The following is a 19,701-nucleotide window of genomic DNA, read 5'->3' as shown; positions in this document are numbered from 1 at the left end:
GATCCTGCCTAAAATCCAAAAAAATAGTATGTGCTAGGCTAAATAATCAGAAATGTAAGAACAAATTGTTACTGTTCCAAATAAATAAAATCAATTACTAATTAAAAGTCCCAGAAAATGCTATACACAGTGAAATTCTGCTTCTCCTTCCTGGAAACTGTAATTACACTTCACCCAAAACAAGAATGGTAACAGACTGCTCATTTCAGTCATTATAAACAAAAGACAAGTGCAGGAATGTTTCCCTTTCTATAGTAACCTCTCCTTCCCTTCAGTTTTATGTTATCGTACTCATTACTAAGAGGTGATTTGCCAGGTTGCTTCTGAGCAACATATATACAGCTAATGTACTACTCACAAGGGGAAAAAAAACACAAGCCCGCTTTCAGTACTATGAAACCAGCACAAGCAGTAGCCAATCTCTGACTATGCTAAAGTCTCAAAGGGTCAAGGTGGACCTTGACTATCACTCTGGGATGACCTATAACCTCATGGCCTAATTCACAAACAGATGAGAGGCTTTAAAAGATATATCAATTAATGTATTAAGAATTAAGTAATTAATCTAACGTCGCTATACTAAACAATGTGAAGGACTGCAATGTTACTGAAAACTTATCTTCACTATAGAGTGGAAATCTTCAAGGAGCGCTGCCTCAAAAGACGACATCCATCATTAAGGACCCCCTGACCCAGGACGTGCCCTCTTCTCATTGCTACCATCAGGGAGGTGGTACTGGAGCCTGAAGGCACACACTCAACCATTCAGGAGTAGCTTCTTCCCCTCTGCCATCAGGTTTCTGAATGGACATTGAACCCATGAACACTATCTCAGTAAAGTGATATTAAACCTAATTCTGATGTTGAATTACAGGCCTATTGGAAGTTTGATTTCACAATCAGACAGCAGTCGCATCACTCAAGGAAAATTTGCATTGCCATTCTTGGGTAGCACCACACCAAAAATTCAAGTGCAATTATCATGGTTTAGAAGAAGCCCTATTAAAGCCTTTGAAATGGGACTTGTAAACAAAACCTCAAGAACGAATATAAAGATCACAATTGTATCATTAGATGAAGAGCAAATATTAGATATGTTCTTCAACCGCCATCGCTCCTCAGATCATCTGATCATAAATCCCATCAATGTGTGCCGATACACAAGTTGCTTTCTGACACTGTAAAAGTGATCATGCATCAGAAAGTACTTAATTGCCTGTAAGCGCTTTGCAACTTGCGAAAGTTGTGAAAAGTGACATACAATTGCAGTTGCATTCCTTTTCCTGATTAAGCAGCTTGGCCATCTGCCACTATATGGTATGCCTGGCAATACTGATGAGAAGTGGTGTTGACATGGGATCATGGTATCAATGGGACTCCACACTACACCCTGCATAAACCGATGCGTTCACAATAACACATGCAGAGCAGTGGCGGCAGCTGCTGCTGGTTATTTTCTACAACAGGCACGTATCGCTGAGTGTTAGTGGAGATGGTAACTGTTAGCCTTGCTGGAAACGTTCCTTATCTAACCCCCAGGTATACTTCCATTTCTGAGGCATCCTCTGTGCATCTCCGAATGCTGCTTACATTGTACACAAGCAGGTATTTATTTATGTATACACATTTTATTCCATATTCACCCTTTAACCTCCAAGTTTATTACCTTTTTTATTTCTGTATAATTCCTTATTTTTCATGTAATTTTTTAATAATTGTTGAATATTGTTTTTTTTGTTTCATGTTGCACCCTAACACACCACAGCAACTTCCTAATACAGTCGACTCCGGTTCATTGGGCCATCTGTTAATCAGAGCAGCTGCTTATTTGAGACAACCCTTAAAGAACAAAAAGAAATCAAGAAAATAGCTGGGATTCCCTTCATTTATTTGGGACGCTCTGCTGCATAATTGGGATGGCCAACTGTTGCCAAACAGTTTCTAACTAGTGTCAGTCGCGTACACTTGTGTGGCTATCAGCCACTACGTCGTGCTTAGGGTTAGGTTAACCCTAATGCTTACAGCAAACAGTTTTTAGATAGCTTCAATTGCATGTGTTGTGTTCAAAAAGCAGTGATTTCTGTCACTGATAGTTGGCAAGAAATACGACAATTCAGAACTGTTCTTCTCACTGTGGTTTCCCAGCATTCAGGCTTGTAGATGTCAGAAATAGCCAGGAGTGAAAATGAAAATGATTATACCGCTTCAAGTTAAGAACTATGAAGGATTTGAAGGTATCGACAATCACCTTGAATGTTACAATCAAAATGAAGACATGGAGGATGCTATCATCAGAAGCATTGTTTGAAGGCAGTCCATTATCTGAACTAGGTGTCTGCGCTGATTTTGTTCATTTACAGCCAATCAAAAGAATAGGGCAGCGTACACTGGATGAATTCCTCCACCGAGAACTATTAGGAACTAATACGTAGTTTTAGGGTACTGTAGTAGTATTGGTAGGGTTCTAATTTGTTCAATATTTCTTTGAAATACATAATTTGTTACTCAGTTAAATGGTATCTTGTCTTTTTGATACATTTTTAACTATTTCCATGAGACTTCAGCTAATTGGAGCAACCGCATAATTGGGCTAAAACATACTGGTCCCAATTAACCAGAATCCACTGTGGATGCAAATGCAAATGGTGAATATAATTGATCCTTGATCTCTGACTGAAGGATCTGCTTAACTTATAATGCTGAAATACCAAGGATCTTCACTCCGCTTTCTCCCAATTCCTAGGTTTTTCCATTACTGACACCATTTTATAATTATCAGTGTCAATTTCAGGCTTGGAGTAGAGCCAAAACTTATCACTGCTTTCCCTTAATGCTGGTCCTTTACCCTAACCTGGGAAAAGACACCTTTCTAATCAATGTGACTGACCAATTCCTTTTTCAAACATCTGCATGCACTTCCAGAGTGAGGCTTTAAATTGTATTTAAGCAATTTTATTTCTGTTCCAATCCAGAGAAGCTTTATCCCAATACAGTCAAATGAAATTTAGTTGCAGGTGTAAAGTGAATGGAATGAATCTTGACAAGATCATTGCATACCACTGAACAGGAGGGATATTTTGGCAATATTGTACCATTCCATGCCTTCAATTATGCTCAGCTGGATGGAGTCAAAGAAAGGATAGAGGACCGAATATGTACTTGGAGAAACACATTATCTTTCTAGGTCAGAACTCAGTCTCTTCTATCTCTGCACAATATTACTGACCTCCAAGGAATATAGTGGACTATTGGTTAACAGTAAAAATTATCAGCTGCATCAGAATCATAAAACTTTAACAGTATTGTACCTTCATTTCTTTTATTTTTGTTGGCGTTGTAACTTCTGTTTTCTCCGACTTCTGGGAGGATTTCTTGCTGTCTGACTGCGTTGTATCTGGTGTTTCTGTCCTCGAAGTTTCGCTTGGGTCCTTTGTCAAATCCTTCAAAAGGGCATCGTGGTTCTCCCCAACAGAAGCTGGACGGAAAAACTCTGCAAGTCAGAATACCTGACGTAAAATATGTTCATTATACTCCAAAAAAAAAAGTTATGTCGAGCAGTTTGATAAAAAAAAAGGGAAGAGCATATACCTGCCAATAGTTCGGGGATATATAATATTCTTCTTGCACTTATATTGATTTTATACCAGCAAGTACCATTTCCAAGTGCTCTTAAAAGTGCACACCTGCCCAACTCAGATTCAGTGCCCCAACAGTGTCAATTAGTTCGTCCATCTGCAGTGTTTGTTCTGCTCACTTTTCCCTAGATGTGCGTCATCTCAGAGAGGATATGGACATCACTGACAAGACCAGCAGTTATTGACAATCTCAAATGACCTGGCCAGTGATTCACTTGCACTTCTTTGAATGTTGTGTATGGAATATAGACTCGTCCATATCAGAGGAAACAAAACTCTGTTAGGGTGACCACTGGGTGGTGCATCTTAGTTTAGTCTGTTAGAGTGAATTTTTTTGGGTAGATGATTTGTATTATCTATACATTATACATATTAATTGTCTTCTATGTTAGCACGGGAAATGCCAAATAAATGTATCATAGACTTAACTTACATTCCTAAAGGCTGTGGATACCAACCCAGACATGTTGGCGTCAGAAGGATGGTGTGATATTTTGTATGTAGCTTCAAAAGGAAGCATTGTCTATGCATTGTCTGTAACTTTTTAAGTAGCGATTGCCTTTGTGTTTAGCATATAAATATCCAGCCCACATTGGGCTAGCAGACTTTTCTGCGGAAAGCATCTGTCTGTAAGATGCCTGCTGTACCTTGTTGTGTCGAATAAAGAAGCTGCTTTGTATCTACCAGTGACTCTGTCTCTCTGGTGATTTCATCCATACCACAACACGCACAAGAAATTATTTTCAATGCTTTGGTTTGATGCCATGTTATTGCTCACAGCTAATATTTTAATGGCGGTGTTATGTTTAGCTTTGATACCCTTTGATTATTAAAGGTTACAATCCAAGTTCCCTCTAATATTTTTTACAGCTGGGTAGACCAAACATTGCTCTGAGCAGGAAATTTTACATGGCCTGAAATCTGCATGGCAATTTAAATGTGTTTTTTTTTTCATATACGTACTAAAGATATTTAGAATGAAAATTGGAAAATCACATACTATTGATTTGTTAATTGAAGGCTATGATGAAATACAGTACAGCAAAAAAATTTGTTCACGTTTTGTACATCTTTTCTGGTTGCAGCTAATCTCAGCTGCATGGCAACAAAGTCTACGTGCACAGGAGCATTTCGGTTACTTTGTGCATGCACCCGAGCAGCTTAGAGAGAACGAACAGTAGTTACGATGGCTGAAGTGCCCACTGAGACATGGCAGTAAGCCATTAATCACTGTTGAATGGCTAATTTGATGCTGTTAGGTTGTGCACAAACAGTGATCAGTGCCCTCGGGGATGAAGGGCAAAGGAAGGGAATTGTCAAAGGGAGAAAGGATTCTCAATTTGGTCATATTGTTCAGAATGTGAGAAGTTTGTCCTGAGAATTATTACTTCTAAGTACGTTTATGATCCTGTGAAGCAATCTTTACACTGAAGATTTAAAGGAAAATCAAATTAAAATTATAATGCTCACAAACCATTTATCTCCGATAATTTCATCCATGCTACAACATAGTCTGCAAGGCTTCCTGTTGCATTTCTGCCCAACGTGATTGCCTGCCTCTCTTCCAGGGTTATGTCCACAGGAACAACGGAGGATTTCTGGGACCACTGGGCACCTCGGGCTCAAGTGCTTTCTTGATAGTGATGACCATGTACTATAAGGAGAGGCGCTGGAAAAGGGCCAGCAATATGATGAAGGATTGCATCCACCCTGCTCATGGACTGTTTGCCCCATTCCCATCATGGAGAAGGGTCCATAGCACCCATGCCAGGACCACCAGAGTCAAAAACAGTTACTTTCCACAAGCAGTAAGGATCAGCACCTCCACCTACTAACACAACCCATACTTGCCCATCACCAATACTGTAGTCACTTTACAAACAGACACTTCAATACACATAACGTGCACATAACCTTATGCATTTATATTTATTGTGGGGTTTTTATTATGTTCTTTATCTTGTGTTTTATTGTGTGCTGCATCGGATCTGGAGTAACAATTATTTTGTCCTCCTTTACATTTATGTCCTGGAAATGACATTAAACAATCTTGAATAATTTGAAATTGCAAGGAAGTGTGTATCATGATGTACTGTAATATTGTATTCCTGTGATACTATCGTGGCTCCGTCTGTCTAAGTAGACAATGGATACGCCCGTTCCAGGGTGCAGACCTGGGCGAGGAATATGGAGATCCTGGGCTGCCCAGACATCAAGATCCCCCTCTCGGCCTCGCGGCTGTGGTCCAAAGGAATGCGAAGCAGTACATTTGGCATCAGCTTGGCTGCAGGAGCTGCCGGGAGGTGACGTGATACGTCATCCAACCGCCTTAGGGGCTCCACTCCGGACTTGTGTAGGGTTTACTCCTTAGCTTTCTCTTCTCCTGAAGATACCCACAAGGCAGTGGGATCCGTAACCCTGGATAGGGGCCCATACCGGGTACTGTCAGCCGGAGCCAGCTGAGCCCGGGACTCGTGTAAGGCAGGGTCGTCACGCCCTGTAATAGTGATATATGGAGCCACTACCCACTACCCAAATGGTACTATAATCATTAAATAATCTACATTTGGAAAGGGGGGGTGGGGGGGAGAGAAAAAAACTTCCAGTTGCCAGTCACCTTAATTCACCATCTCATTCCAAACAACAGCGTTCTGCACTGACCCCATGAGGCCGAATGTAAACTTGTGGAACAACAGTTTATGACTGCCTGGGCAGGTTGCAGCCTTCAAGCCTTAGCACCAGCTTCAACAGTTTCAGGTAGCTCATTTTTCTGTGTTTGTATTTTTACTGGATATTGTTGTGGAAAGAATAGTGAGGGCTAAAACCAGTAAATAGGGATGACGATTGTGTGAATGTGTTAAGAAGGAATTGCAGACAAAGCCCAGAAGTAGAGACACAGAATGCAGCAGCAATGTCACCCAGGTTTCAGCTACTTTGTTAATTATGCTATAGTGTGCACCCATTGTTGGAACAGAAAACAGGATTTACTATTAGACCCATGGATAATCATTTTATTATGCAAGCAGGACCTGGTCTGTTAGCTCATTAAATCTTTCTGTAACCACCATTGTTATCAAAATGTAATTTTACTGGTATTCTCACCAACTGAGAATATAAAAGCTGTTTCAAATTCATGCACATGTAGATCAGCTTTAGCTGGACTCTTGGTGCACATCAGGTTTTTGGCAAATCGCCCATTATTTTAAAAAGCAGTTCTGTGGCTTTTTTTAGTTTGCTCTGGCAGTGGCCATTTCTGCAAAAGGAATAGCTGTTTGGAACAGCAACTTGTTTTCCCCACTGCCCACCCCCTCTTGAGAAACACCGCTGTGCTTGACATTTCAGCATTCCCTTATTGCCTTCAAGTTCAACAATAGCTCTGACCTGCACTTCACAGCTTTACATGCCTTTTCCCCCCTCTCTTTCTAACTTCCCTCATTAACTTGTCAATCAGACAGCTACATTAACAAGCTATGGCGAACCTGCATTCATCCCATCAGAAATATTCCCTTTGTCTTATTTACCTCCTCTCTACCCTCCATCTTGTTGTTTTTAACATTTCCCATTCTGATGAAGAATTTTCAATTGAAACATTTACTCCGTTTTATTTCCTTTGATGCCCAGAGATCTGCTCAGTATTTACAGCATTTTCTGGTTTTAGTTTTGATTTCCCATAGCTACTGTTTTTTTTGATATTCAAATTGTCTTTGAATGATGCGGTTTGGCTCGCTATATCCAAAGGCAGACCAGTGTTATCCCCATTGTTGTGAGGCTGAAGATGTATTTGTCCAGAACAGTGAACTTGCTTTCTTAGAGGACATTACTGAACCAGATGGGGCTTTCTTTTTAAAGTGACAAGTAGGTAGCTTCACGGTCATCATGGTTAACACTAGCTTTTTATTCTCAATTCATTTAATTAACCGAATTTAAATTCCCAGCTGCCAAGGCAGGATTTAAACTCATGTCTCCAGAATATTAGTGGATTAATGGTTTAATAATAAATCGCCATGCCAACATATTCATCTTCCACAGTTTGCCACTTTTATGTTCTTTACACAGAGTCAATTTGCAGAGGACTTTCTATGACCTTTGACCCCACCCAGAAAGTGCTCCAGTTTCCACCGATTTCTCACCCACTATTCTTTACTTGTATTCATTTGTGAGTATCAAACTTATTTTCACATCTACTACAACAGTCACAGTCCTTTACTGATAATTGGATAAAAATGTGAATTGTTATATTTAAGTATTCACCAAATTTGCACATTAACCAAATTCTAGGATTGAAATTTAACTACCGTGAGCATTTTATTTATATAAAAATCTAAAAACAGGTAATTGCATCTTTTCACAAAGGAGAATGGTCAGTTCCACCAAGCCAATTCTAAGTTATAAAATATTCGGATATAGAAGTCAGACCATTGGACTCATTAGGATTGCAGCATCACCTAAGCAAACGTACTTTCCTCATTCATGATTTTTTTTCCTATTTTTCAAAAACCATTCATTTCCTAGGATTCAGTCACTTTCAACAATATTGCAGTGAATTCCATGATCAAATCATTCCTTTGAAAATTATTTTAGTTTTAAGACATTACCTGAAATATTTCTAGATTTATTGCAAATTTGCCTTCGGACCTCATTTTTAAAACTTTTAGAATATCTACAACTTTGAAAGTTTCCATCAAACCTCACCAACACTTTCCCAAGTTAAAATGCCACAACTCCTTAACTCTTATCTGCAGAATTGCCAGATACTATCCTTGCAGTTTCTCCTCATTGATTTCGACATCGTTTTTGACCAATTATTTCAACCCATAGTGAATACGTTGGGTATGGATTTCCCCTAATGACTCCATCACTTAAGTACACTGATTAAATACGTTATACCACTTTCAGAAAGTTCTTCTTGAAATGCATTTCAAGACAAGCAAACAAATACATCTTGCTGCAAGCAATTTAACTACAACAAATTCAGGTTTGCCAGTATAATAACAATACTACATTGAAAGCAAAAGTAGTCTGTGAAAAATAAAACCACGTTAATGAGATTGCTGTGCTAGGATCCCAGACCATTAGTGAACAGTTAAAGAACCATGAGGTCATGTTGCAGCATTCAAACCCTGGTTAGACCATACTTGGAATACTGTGTTCGGTTCTGGTTGTTACATGTAGGAAGTACGCGTAAGCTTTAGAGAGGGGGCAGAGGACTAGAAAATATGTCATATGAGAGTGGGTTGAGTGAGCTCAAGCTTTTCTCTTTGGAGCGAAGGAGGATGGTAGAGGTGCACAAGACGATAAGAGGCATAGATTGAGCGGAGAACCGGATACGTTTTCCTCAGGCCAGAAATGGCTAATACAGGGAAGCATAATTTTAAATGACTGGAGGAATGTCAGAGATAGTTCATTTTTTTTAAAACACAGGGAGTGGTGGGTGCAAGGAACATCCTGCCAGGTGTGGTAGCCAATACATTTAAGGGCATTTAAGAAACCCTTAAGATAGGTGCAAGGATGATAAGTGCCAGGGTCCGCGATGTTTCTGAATGCGTCCACAATATCCTAAAAAGCGAGGGTGAGCAGCCAGAAGTTGTGGTACAGATTGGTACCAATGACATAGGTAGAAAAAGGGAGGAGGTCCTGAAAAAAGGAATACAGGGAGTTAAGAAGGAAGCTGAGAAGCAGTACCTCAAGGGTAGTAATCTCAGGATTGCTGCCTGTGCCATACGAAAGTGAGTATAGGAATAGAATGAGTTGCAGATAAACCTGGATGAAGATTTGGAGCAGGGAGCAGGAATTCGGATTTCTGGATAATTGAGACCTCTTCTGGGGCAGGTGGACATGTACAAAAGGGACAGGTTGCACTTGAATCCGAGGAGGGCCAATATTCTTGCAGGCAGTTTTACGAGAGCTGCTGGGAGAGGTTTAAACTAACATGGTAGGGGGATGGGAACCAGCATGATAGAGTTGAGGATTAACCAGCAGGTTTACAAGTAGATGATGAGTGTAATATGAATGTCAGGAAGGACAAGCCAATGATTGGGTACAAATGCAGACAGAGCAAAGAGTTAAATTGTACCACACAGGCAAAATTCAAAAGGGTGAAGAATGCAGGACTGAAGGTGCTGCATTTATATGTGCGTAGCATTTGGAATAAGGTGGATGAACTCATGGAGAAATTAGAGATTGGTTGGTATGACGTTATGGGCATCATTGAGTCGTGGCTGAAAGAAGGCCACAGTTGGGAGCTTAACTCAAAGGATATACTTTGTATCGAAAGGACAGGCAGGAAGGCATAGGCGATGGTGTAGCTCTGTTGGTAAGAGATAGAATTACATCTTTAGAACGAGGTGACGTAGGGTCAGAGAATGTTGTATCTTTGTGGGTGGAGTTAAGAAACTGCAAGGGTCAAAAACCCATTATGGGAATCATATATAGGCCTCCAAATAGTAGCCAAGATGTGGGGTTGAGTTTACAAGGGGAGCTGGAAAAGGCATGTAATAAGGGTAATGTCAGAATTGTAATGGGATTTCAATATGCAAGGGAATAGGAAAAATCAGGTTGGTGTTGGATCACAAGAGAGGGAATTTGTTGAATGCCTACGAGATGGCTTTTTAGAGCAGCTTGTGTTTCAACCTACTCGAGGAAAGGCCATCTTAGTTTGGGCGTCGTGTAATAGCCTAAATCTTAATAAGGAGCTTAATGTAAAGGAACCCTTTGAAGGCAGTGATCATAAGGTGATTGAATTCATACGGCAATTTGAGAGGGGGAAGTATATATCAGTATTGCAATGGAGTAAAGGGAATTACAGAGGCATGACAGAGGAGCTTGCCCAGGTGGAAAGGATGAGGATACTGGCAGAGCAGAGATGGCTGAAGTTCCTGGGAATAGTTCACAAGGCACAGAATAGATATGTCCCACAGTTGTTCTCAAATGGCAGCAACAGGCAACCAAGGCTGACAAGGGAAGTTAAGGACTGCATAAAAGCCAAGGAAAAGCCATATAAGGTGGCAAAAGTGAGTGGGAAGTTGTTTGCTGGGAAGCTTTTAAAATCCAACAAAAGGCAACTACCGCCATTGCTATTACAAAGGAAAAAGTGCTAGGCAAACTCAAAGGTCTTAAGGTGGATAAGTCACCTGGACCAGATGGACTACATCCCAGAGTCCTGAAAGAGGTTGAAGAGATAACGGATGAATTGGTCATGATCTGGGGGACTGGAAGATTGCAAATGTCACTCCACTCCTTAAGAAGGGAGAAATGCAAAAGAAAGGAAATTATAGGCCAGTTAGCCGAACTTCAGTAACTTCAAGTAACTTCACTGGAAAGTGTTGGAATCTATTATTAAGGATGAGGTTCAGGGCACTTGGAGACTAATAATAAAGTAATTCAAAGTCAGCATGGTTTCTGTAAAGGGAAATCTTGTCTGACAAATCTGTCAGAGTTCTTCGGGGAAGTATCAAGCAGGGTGGGCAAAGGAGAGGCAGTGGACGTCATTTACTTGCATTTTCAGAAGGCATTTCATAAGGTGCCACATGAGGCTGCTTAACAAGATAAAATCCTATGGTATTACAGGGAAGATACCAGCATGAATAGAGGAATGGCTGACAGGCAGGAGACAGCATGTGGAAATAAAAGGGGCCTTTTCCAGTTGGCTGCTAGTGACTAGTGATGTTCCTCAGGGGTCAGCATTGGGACAGCTACTTTTCACAATGTTTACCAATGATTTAGATAATGAAACCTGTTGAATGATCTGCTGCAGACTGCGGTGGAGGCCAAGTCCATGGGTATATTTAAGGCAGAAGTTGATCGTTTCCTGATTGGTCAGGGCATCAAAGGATATGGCAAGAAGGCAGGTGCATGGAGTTGAGTGGGATCCAGGATCAGCCATGATGGAATGGAAGAGCAGACTCAATAGGCTGAATGGCCTAATTCTGATCCCATGTCTTATGGACTTATGATAGAAAACATGTAGAATTATGTAGGATGGAATGTTAGATTGATCTAAGAGTAGGTTAAAAGGTCGGCACAACTTTGTGGGTCAAAAGTCCTGAATTGTACCATAATGTTTTTTGTTCTAACAGACTGAAGGGGGAGTTTGAAAAAGCAGCTCGTCCTCCCTGGGGAAATTCTGTAGTCTATTCTGTCATATTAGAAAGAGTAATAGAAGAAAAATGCATTAAAATGTAAGGCTTAATAAGCAATAATCATTAATTAAATAAGGATGATGAAATAGAGTTGTGAAGAGTATTTTTTAACTGCCAGGTACTTTGTTTAGGTATTTGGGTATTAGTGGCCTCTTTCCTTGTAAGGAAATTAGATTTACCAATATAGTAAGCCAATGGAATTGCAGATTCTGCACATCGGTTGTTTGTCAGATTTTGTTTATAGTTTTTCGTAAGTTCTATTAATTTATTTATTTTCCTGCAAATGCCTGTAATAAAAAGAATCGCAAGGTGGTATATGGTAATATTTTTGTACTTTGATAATAAATATTACGTTGACTTTGGATCAGCATACGGGACACTGTACCATTGGCAGGGAGAGCAGTAGTAATGGGCTACAGATATCCTAAGATTCCGACATACTGTGAATCCACACAATATTTGCAAATACGTACAATTATCAGTACAGTACCTTTTCCACAGCCCTCCAATTTCTACACATATTTTGAATAACTGTTTTAATCTATTTGTAAACATCAAAGTTCAGTGCTGCTATTTAGAGTTTCTGTGGTTTGAATCTCAGAGTTGTGTATGGTGACATACATTTACCTTGATAATAAATTTACTTTGAACTTTGAAGGATATGCAATAACATTACTATTACTAATTACATATTTTTGACAGAACAAATCAGCTAGACAGTTATGGACAAATTTCATACACATAATTATGTCATTTATTTACTTCTTTGCAAAATTACATTTAACCTAAAGTATAAACCAGTTGCATTGGTGTCAACACATCTCCGGAGTTGACAGAAAGAGCTCACACTTGTCCTAAATATGCAGGACCATCATTTAGTGATCACAAAAAAAACAAGCTTTCTGGTTTTCAGAATACTTCTCTGTTAATTCAGAATTTACAGGATAAATTTGTGTTTTGGTGCCTTTATCTTCTCCCGATACTGGGTACTAAAGTATTGTTCAGTGCATCTATGATGCAGAGGATTGAAATAAATGTGTGGTTATTCAACCTTTAACGCCTTGTTTCTATATTTTAAAGTACTGAACTTGCCTCTGCATCGTTTGCCTGGATACAGTTCTGGAAATAAGCACCATCCAAAGCCATCTGAACAAATCTCACCACACCGTCATCACATCTTACCTGGACATCCTTTCATTTGCCACCAAAATTTTTTGATCAGTGTCACTAAAATAACAAGGAGCATCTTTAAAGGAAAAACCACAGATTTATCCAGTATGTAACAGTACACATTATGCAGAAGAGCTCAGTGACTTAAACAGTAACATCTTTATTTCAGCCACTTCAGTTATTCAACTCAAAACATTTTACACAGTTAAGTTAGTCTTGTTTTGGAAGGAAAGATGTATTTCATCAATCAACGGTAAATATACAGTCTAATATAGCTATCTATCTAGGGTGCTAAAGACTTTAGCACAGTACTGTAGTAACAGCATGTATTGCACTGTACAGCTGCCAGAAAAATAAACAAATTTCATGACTTATGTGAGTGATGGTAAACCTCATTCTGATACGGGTCTCTATTGTGAACTGTGAGTGGAAAGGGGCCAGGGAGAGGGGAATAGTGTTTGGAAACAGCAAAGAGAAAGGGGGGGGGTGGTAAACACCAGAGAAACACTCTATAATGATAAATAAACCAATTGTTTGGAATCAAATGACCTTGCCTGGTATCTCAGGGTTGGGTGTGTCTGCATGTGCACCACCTCTCTTCTCTACCACCTGTCCCACATCCCTCCCACAGCACTCTACCCTTGCTATTCCCAACATCCTTTGCTCCTGCCAGATTTACAGATTCGTTCTCCGCTCCCTGTTAACACCCTAGATATGTATATGTACCTGAGATTTTTGCACAATACCATATTACATTATGATTATATTATATAATTATAGAAGTGCAAGAGGTGACAGCAACATTCTGAGCTACTGACTTTTGATCGTCCTCACTAGAAAGAATTTGTGTTTTATGGTGCAGGTTCAATTCAAGATAGTCATGGGACCTAGATACAATTAACAAAGTTGTTTTTCCAGTCCAGAAAAAAATAAAAATCATACCTCCATCTAGACTCCTCGACATTGTGTATCTTTTGCTTGAAGATCGTTCAAAATAGGGTGCTGGGCGATCAATTAATGCACTGGCTTGCCTTGTTTGAGCCTGTGTACGACCGCTGTAGCGGAACTTGGAACCCATTACAAGAAATCCCTTTGGAGGTGGCTCAGGGGACACAAGTCTAAGAAATAGGTTAATTAATACAGAGAGAAGTTTGGTCAGCTACGAAGGAAATTGGCAGAACACTTCACAGCTGACAATGCAAGGCTGTGCGGAGAATACTCATTTATATAGCACCTTTAACATGGAAAGCAAACACATCGAAGTGCTTCACAATAAGACAATCCTGTTAATATGATACAAACATCATAGATCTTGGGAATGACTGATCAAAAATTTGGATGCTTAGGGGGATCCTCATGGATTTAAAAGATGTGGAACTGCATAAAATCTTAGAAAATTAGTTCCAGGAGGGTAAGTACTGGTAATGTCTTAGCATTGAGAAAGTAGAGCATATTGAGTACATAGAAAGGATTTTTGACAATGACTTTAATATTTTACATTCAAAGTATTCAGAAGTTAGCAAGAACTAGAAAAGGGGCTCCCAACTTTTTTTTATGCCAATGGCCAATACCATAAAGCAAATTTCAGTACCAGTGTCTGGAAACATCTTAAAATGGAAGAATGTAGAAATGGGATAAAGTAACAGCAATAAGTCCAAGAAACCTACAAGACTGCATGTTTGGATAGAACAGTAATTAGTTGTCAAGAATAAAGAGGAGAAAGGTCACCCTCTAATATAACAGAATGTGACAATTTATTCCAGAACAAGTTTTTAATGAAAAACCCATGTTTCTTCACTAGCAACTTGACAATGTCCTTCGCAGCTTGTCTATGATATAACTCATAACTATATCATCTATCATTGTCAGAGTTAACAAAGTGCCATTATTAGAAACACTTTTATATTCAATGTTTTCACCAGCCTGAATCTAATTAGAATTCAGACCATTTGAGAAACAGGGTAGTTATTCAGTACAGTTATCTACAAGGAAGACCACTTTTACTTAGCTCTAGAAACTACAAACAATACCAGTTTGTATTTCTTGGTTAAGGCCCTATTATTTGCACTGCACATCAGTGTTTTTGAATTGCTTTCTCAGAAGTTTATAACTTTTTGCATCTTTTCTGGAATTATGTACACCTGCACATCACTTAATTGTGTTTAAAAGCTTAAAAGCACTGTGCCAATGCTCATCACCCATGGATAGACACTAAAACCAACTAAGTTCTTTCAGGGAGTCAAGCATCTGCACAGCAAGGCAGCATGGATACAGACCCTTTGGCCCATTGAGTCCATGGTGACCACAGTGTTCACCCAGCAAATCATAATTTCTTGCATCTAGCTTTGGGGGATCAGAGGAAGAGAGGATCAGCAACTTCAAATTACTCTGTCCTATCATTTCAGAAGACCTGTCCTGGGTCCAGCACACAAGTGCAATTACAAACAAGGCATGGCAGTGTCTCTCTTCCTTACAAGTTTGTTAAGATTCAGAATGGTATCTAAAACTTTGGCAAACTTCTTTAGATGTGTTATGGAGAGTATATTGACTGGCTGCATCATAGCCTGGTTTGGAAACACCAATGCCCTTGAGTGGTAAATCTTACAAAATGTAGTGAATGCGGCCCAGTCCATCATGGGCATGGGTAGAGTCCTTCCCCCCACTCCACCACTGAGCACATATACATGAGGCATTGACGCAGGAAAGTAACATCCATCATCAGGGATCCCCACCACCTAGTTCATGCTCTCTTCTCGCTGCTGCCATCAGGAAGGTGGTACAGGAGCCTCAGGACTCACACCACCAGGTTCAGGAACAGTTATTACCCTTCAGCCATCAGGCTTTTGAACCAGAGGGGATAACTTCACTCAATTTAACTTGCCCATCACTGAACTGTTCCCACCATCCTATGGACTCATTTTCAAAGACTCTTCATCTCAAGTTCTCGATTTGTATTGCTGATTTATTTATTTTTTTCTCTGTTGTATTTGTCTTTTGCATACTAGCTGTCTGTCCTGATTTATTTATTTTTTTCTCTATTGTATTTGTCTTTTGCACACTGGCTGTCTGTCCTGTTGGGTGCGGTCTTCCATTGCTTCTATTATGGTTATTGCATTTACTAAGTATGCCCAAAAGAAAGTGAATCTCAGCTTTGTATATGGTGACATACATGTTCTTTGATAATCAACTTACTCCCCCCAAGCCCCACTGCTCCATGTACTTCCCAAGTGCTTCTGAAATGATACTATTGCACCTGCCTCAACCACTTCTTCCAACATCTCATTCCATATCCTCACCTTCATCAGTGTGAAGGTACCCCTCAGATTCCTTTTAAATCCTTCCTCTCTCACCAAAACTCGATGCCCACCCTCCCCCACCCCTTTATGGACTCCACTTCCCAGGGGAAAGGACTGTTAATTTCCACCTTATCTATAAAGTGATCTTGCATTGTCTTACATTCCAAGGAATAAACAACTAGGCTGGCCAAACTTTCCCTTTACCTCAGGCCCTCTAGTTCTGATAACATCCTCAAACATTTTCCGCACTCTTCCCAGTTTAACCCTAAAACAGGGTGGCCAATACTACACACAGTTCTCAGTGCGGCCTCGCCAACAACTAATAGACTGCCATCTGTACTGATGACAGCCCAGTACTCAATAACATCTGTTTCATACTTGAAATTAAGTAGACTGGAGAGGGGAACAGGTGCTTGGGAATCATCACAATGAGATTCAAGAGAGAAATTTCCCGAGTGGAGAAGCTGTGAATGCAAATTAAGGCTAGTAAACATCCTTATTCATGTATCATTTCAAATCTGTGGTTTAGCACAGTAAAGACTTGAACTGCAATAATCTTGCCAGTGCAAGTCAGCATTAGTTTTGAGTTATTTGTGTTGGAGAGAAATTTAAATACCATCAAGATACTGTATATTTAAAATGAAAGCCTGTTTGTGGAATTTGTTCAATGTTCCATTCTCACAGGTTCCTGAAGCAGAGAATCTACCAAATCAAACTTCACAATGTTCAGCTATAGGATGGTATTAGCCAGCTGCCTTGGTTGTCAGCAAGACATATTTGCTTACTGCGTCCCTACCTGCACTTACCTCAAGTATAACTGGATTTATGAAGCGGAATTTTGAGGGGCAAAGTACTATGTAGCTTATGGCATTCAAGCTAAAAGTTCTACCTCATTAGTATTTTGATAGCTGGCTAAGCCATATCTCCAAATTTACAAACTATCTGAGAACAAGAATTCACAAACATTCAAAATTTAAAACTTTGAAAAATAATGCAATAAGTATCACAAATAAGCAAACCACAAGTCACGAGAAACTACACAAAACATGCTTAAGTTAACAATTAACTCAAATTTGATTGGAAGGAACCCAAGCAGGTAAGATGGTACAGCAACAATGATAGGAGAATCTGGGAATAATTAAGACGCAGGATCATTTCACCCCAAAGATGCAGCACCGTTCTAAAGGGAGGATGAGGCAACTGTGGCTGACAAGGTAAGTCACAGCCTGCATAAAAGCAAAAGAATGCGTAGGCAATATTGCAGAAGGTAGCAGGGAGCTAGAGGGAATGGAAGTTTTAAAAAACCAATAGAAGACAACTAAAAAAGCAATAAGGGGAGAAAAGATTAATTATGAAGGCAAACTAGCCAATAATATAAAAAAAGATAAAAGTCAACAGTGGACATTGGACCACTGAAAAATAATGCTGGAGAAGTAGTTATGGGGAACAAAGAAATGGTGGACAAACTGGCTAAGTTCTATACATCCGTCCACACTGTGGATGCCACCAGGAACATAGCAGAAATTTGAGCGAGTCAGGGGTAGAATTAAGTGTAGTTGTGATGACTAAGGAGAATCTGTTTGGGAAGCTGAAAGGTCTAAAGGTGGAAAAGTCACCTGGATAAGATGGACTACATCCCAGGGTTCTGAAAGAGGTAGCTGAAGAGATTGTGTCAGCATTAGTAGTGATCTTTCAAAGGTTATCAGCATCACAAATGGTTCCAGTGGACAGAAAAAAAATCACAAATGTCACTGCATCTTAAAGAAAGGACGGAGGCAAAAAGACAGGAAATTTTAGGTCAGTTAGCCTGATTTCAATTGTTGGTATAACTTTAAGAGTCCGGTATTAAGGATGAGACATCCGGGTATGGAATTACATGATAAAATAGGCTAATCAGAATGGTTATCAAAAGGGAAAATCTTGGCTCACAAATCTTTTGGATTTCTTTGAGGAAGTAACAGACAGGATGAACAAAGGAAAGTCAATAAATGTTGATTACTTGGATTTTCAGAAGCCATTTCACAAGGTGCCTCACATGAAGATACTGAAAAAGATAGGTGCCTACAGTGTTATTGGAAATGCACTCTGGATCACAGGGTCAGGTTGAGCTGGTAACAACACAGACAAATGCAAAGTTAACATTCTTTTCAAGAGGACTAGAATATAAAAACCAGGATGTAATGCTGAGTGGTGTAACATGGAGTGTTTAAGTATAGCAATAATTCTGAATGTCAAGCTAGCCTTCCCCACTATAAACAAATTGTTCAATACTGATACAGTTACAGAACCTGGGCCTCTGTACCTCCCTCTGCAATTGGATCCTCGCCTTCCTAACCAGAAGACTACAATCTGTGCAGATTGGTGATAACATCTCCACTGACAATCAACACTGGTGCATCTCAGGGGTGTGTACTTAGCCTACTGCTCTACTCTCTCTAAACCAATGACTCTGTGGCTAGGCATAGAATCTCGGATGGAGACAAGAGGGCGTACATGAGTGAGGTATATCAACTAGTGGAATGGCGCCGCAACAACAACCCTACACTCAACGCCAGTAAGACGAAAAAGCTGATTGTGGACTTCAGGAAGGGTAAGACGAAGGAACACATACCAATCCTCATAGAGGGATCAAAAGTGGAGAGAGTGAGCAGTTTCTAGTTCCTGGGTGTCAAGATCTCTGAGGAGCTAACCAGGTTCCAACATATCGATGCAGTTGTAAAGAAGGCAAGACAGCAGCTATAGCTCAATAGGAGTTTGAAGAGATTTGGATGTCAACAAATACACTCAAAAACTTCTATAGATGTACCATGGAGAGCACTCTGACAGGCTGCATCACTGTCTGGTATGGAGGGGCTACTGCACAGGTCCGAAAGAAGCTGCGGAAGGTTGTAAATCTAGTCAGCTCCATCTTGGGCACCAGACTACAAAGCACCCAGGACATCTTCAGGGAGCGATGTCTCAAAAAGGCAGTGTCCGTTAATTAAAGACCTCCAGCACCCAGGGCATGCACTTTTCTCACTGTTACCATCAGGTAGGAGATACAGAAGCCTGAAGGCACACACTCAGCGATTCAGAAACAGCTTCTTCCCCTCTGCCATCTGATTCCTCAATGGACATCGAACCCTTGGACACTACCTCACTTATTCTAATATACAGTCTTTCTGTTTTTCACATATTTTTTAATCTATTCAATATACATATACTATAATTTATTTAATTATTATTACTTTACTATTTTTTTTCTTCTACTTCCATATTATGCATTGCATTGAACTGCTGCTGCTAAGTTAACAAATTTCATGACACATGCTGGTGATAATAGACCTGATTCTGATATTAAGTGATAACTTGGATTGTGAATTTTGTCTTTGTCTAAATGACTTAAGAAATGGATAGAAAATCAGACGAGAAAGTTATTAATAAGACTAAAAAAAAATGCAGAGGGATGTTGCCAGGACTTGA

General features: G+C 39.8%; 1 protein-coding gene across 6 annotated transcripts in view; it reads right to left on the bottom strand.

Moving 5' to 3' along the window:
- The window catches only part of LOC140187049 (band 4.1-like protein 1), a 337,723-nt gene that overhangs the window by 25,673 nt on the left and 292,349 nt on the right, over nt 1-19,701 (bottom strand). For 5 of the 6 annotated variants that reach the window (XM_072241962.1, XM_072241954.1, XM_072241998.1 and 2 more), the window contains 2 exons: nt 13,886-14,061; nt 3,309-3,490 (listed from right to left, as the gene is read on the bottom strand). In XM_072241962.1, the coding sequence (XP_072098063.1) occupies nt 3,309-3,490; nt 13,886-14,061 (358 nt within the window). The remainder of the gene's footprint in view (nt 1-3,308; nt 3,491-13,885; nt 14,062-19,701) is intronic. The other variant, XM_072241980.1, reaches the window with a different exon arrangement.

This window comes from Mobula birostris, chromosome 2 (genome assembly GCF_030028105.1).
Source record: "Mobula birostris isolate sMobBir1 chromosome 2, sMobBir1.hap1, whole genome shotgun sequence".
In the NCBI taxonomy this organism is placed as follows: domain Eukaryota; kingdom Metazoa; phylum Chordata; class Chondrichthyes; order Myliobatiformes; family Myliobatidae; genus Mobula; species Mobula birostris.
This window is presented reverse-complemented; position numbering and strand designations above follow the sequence as displayed.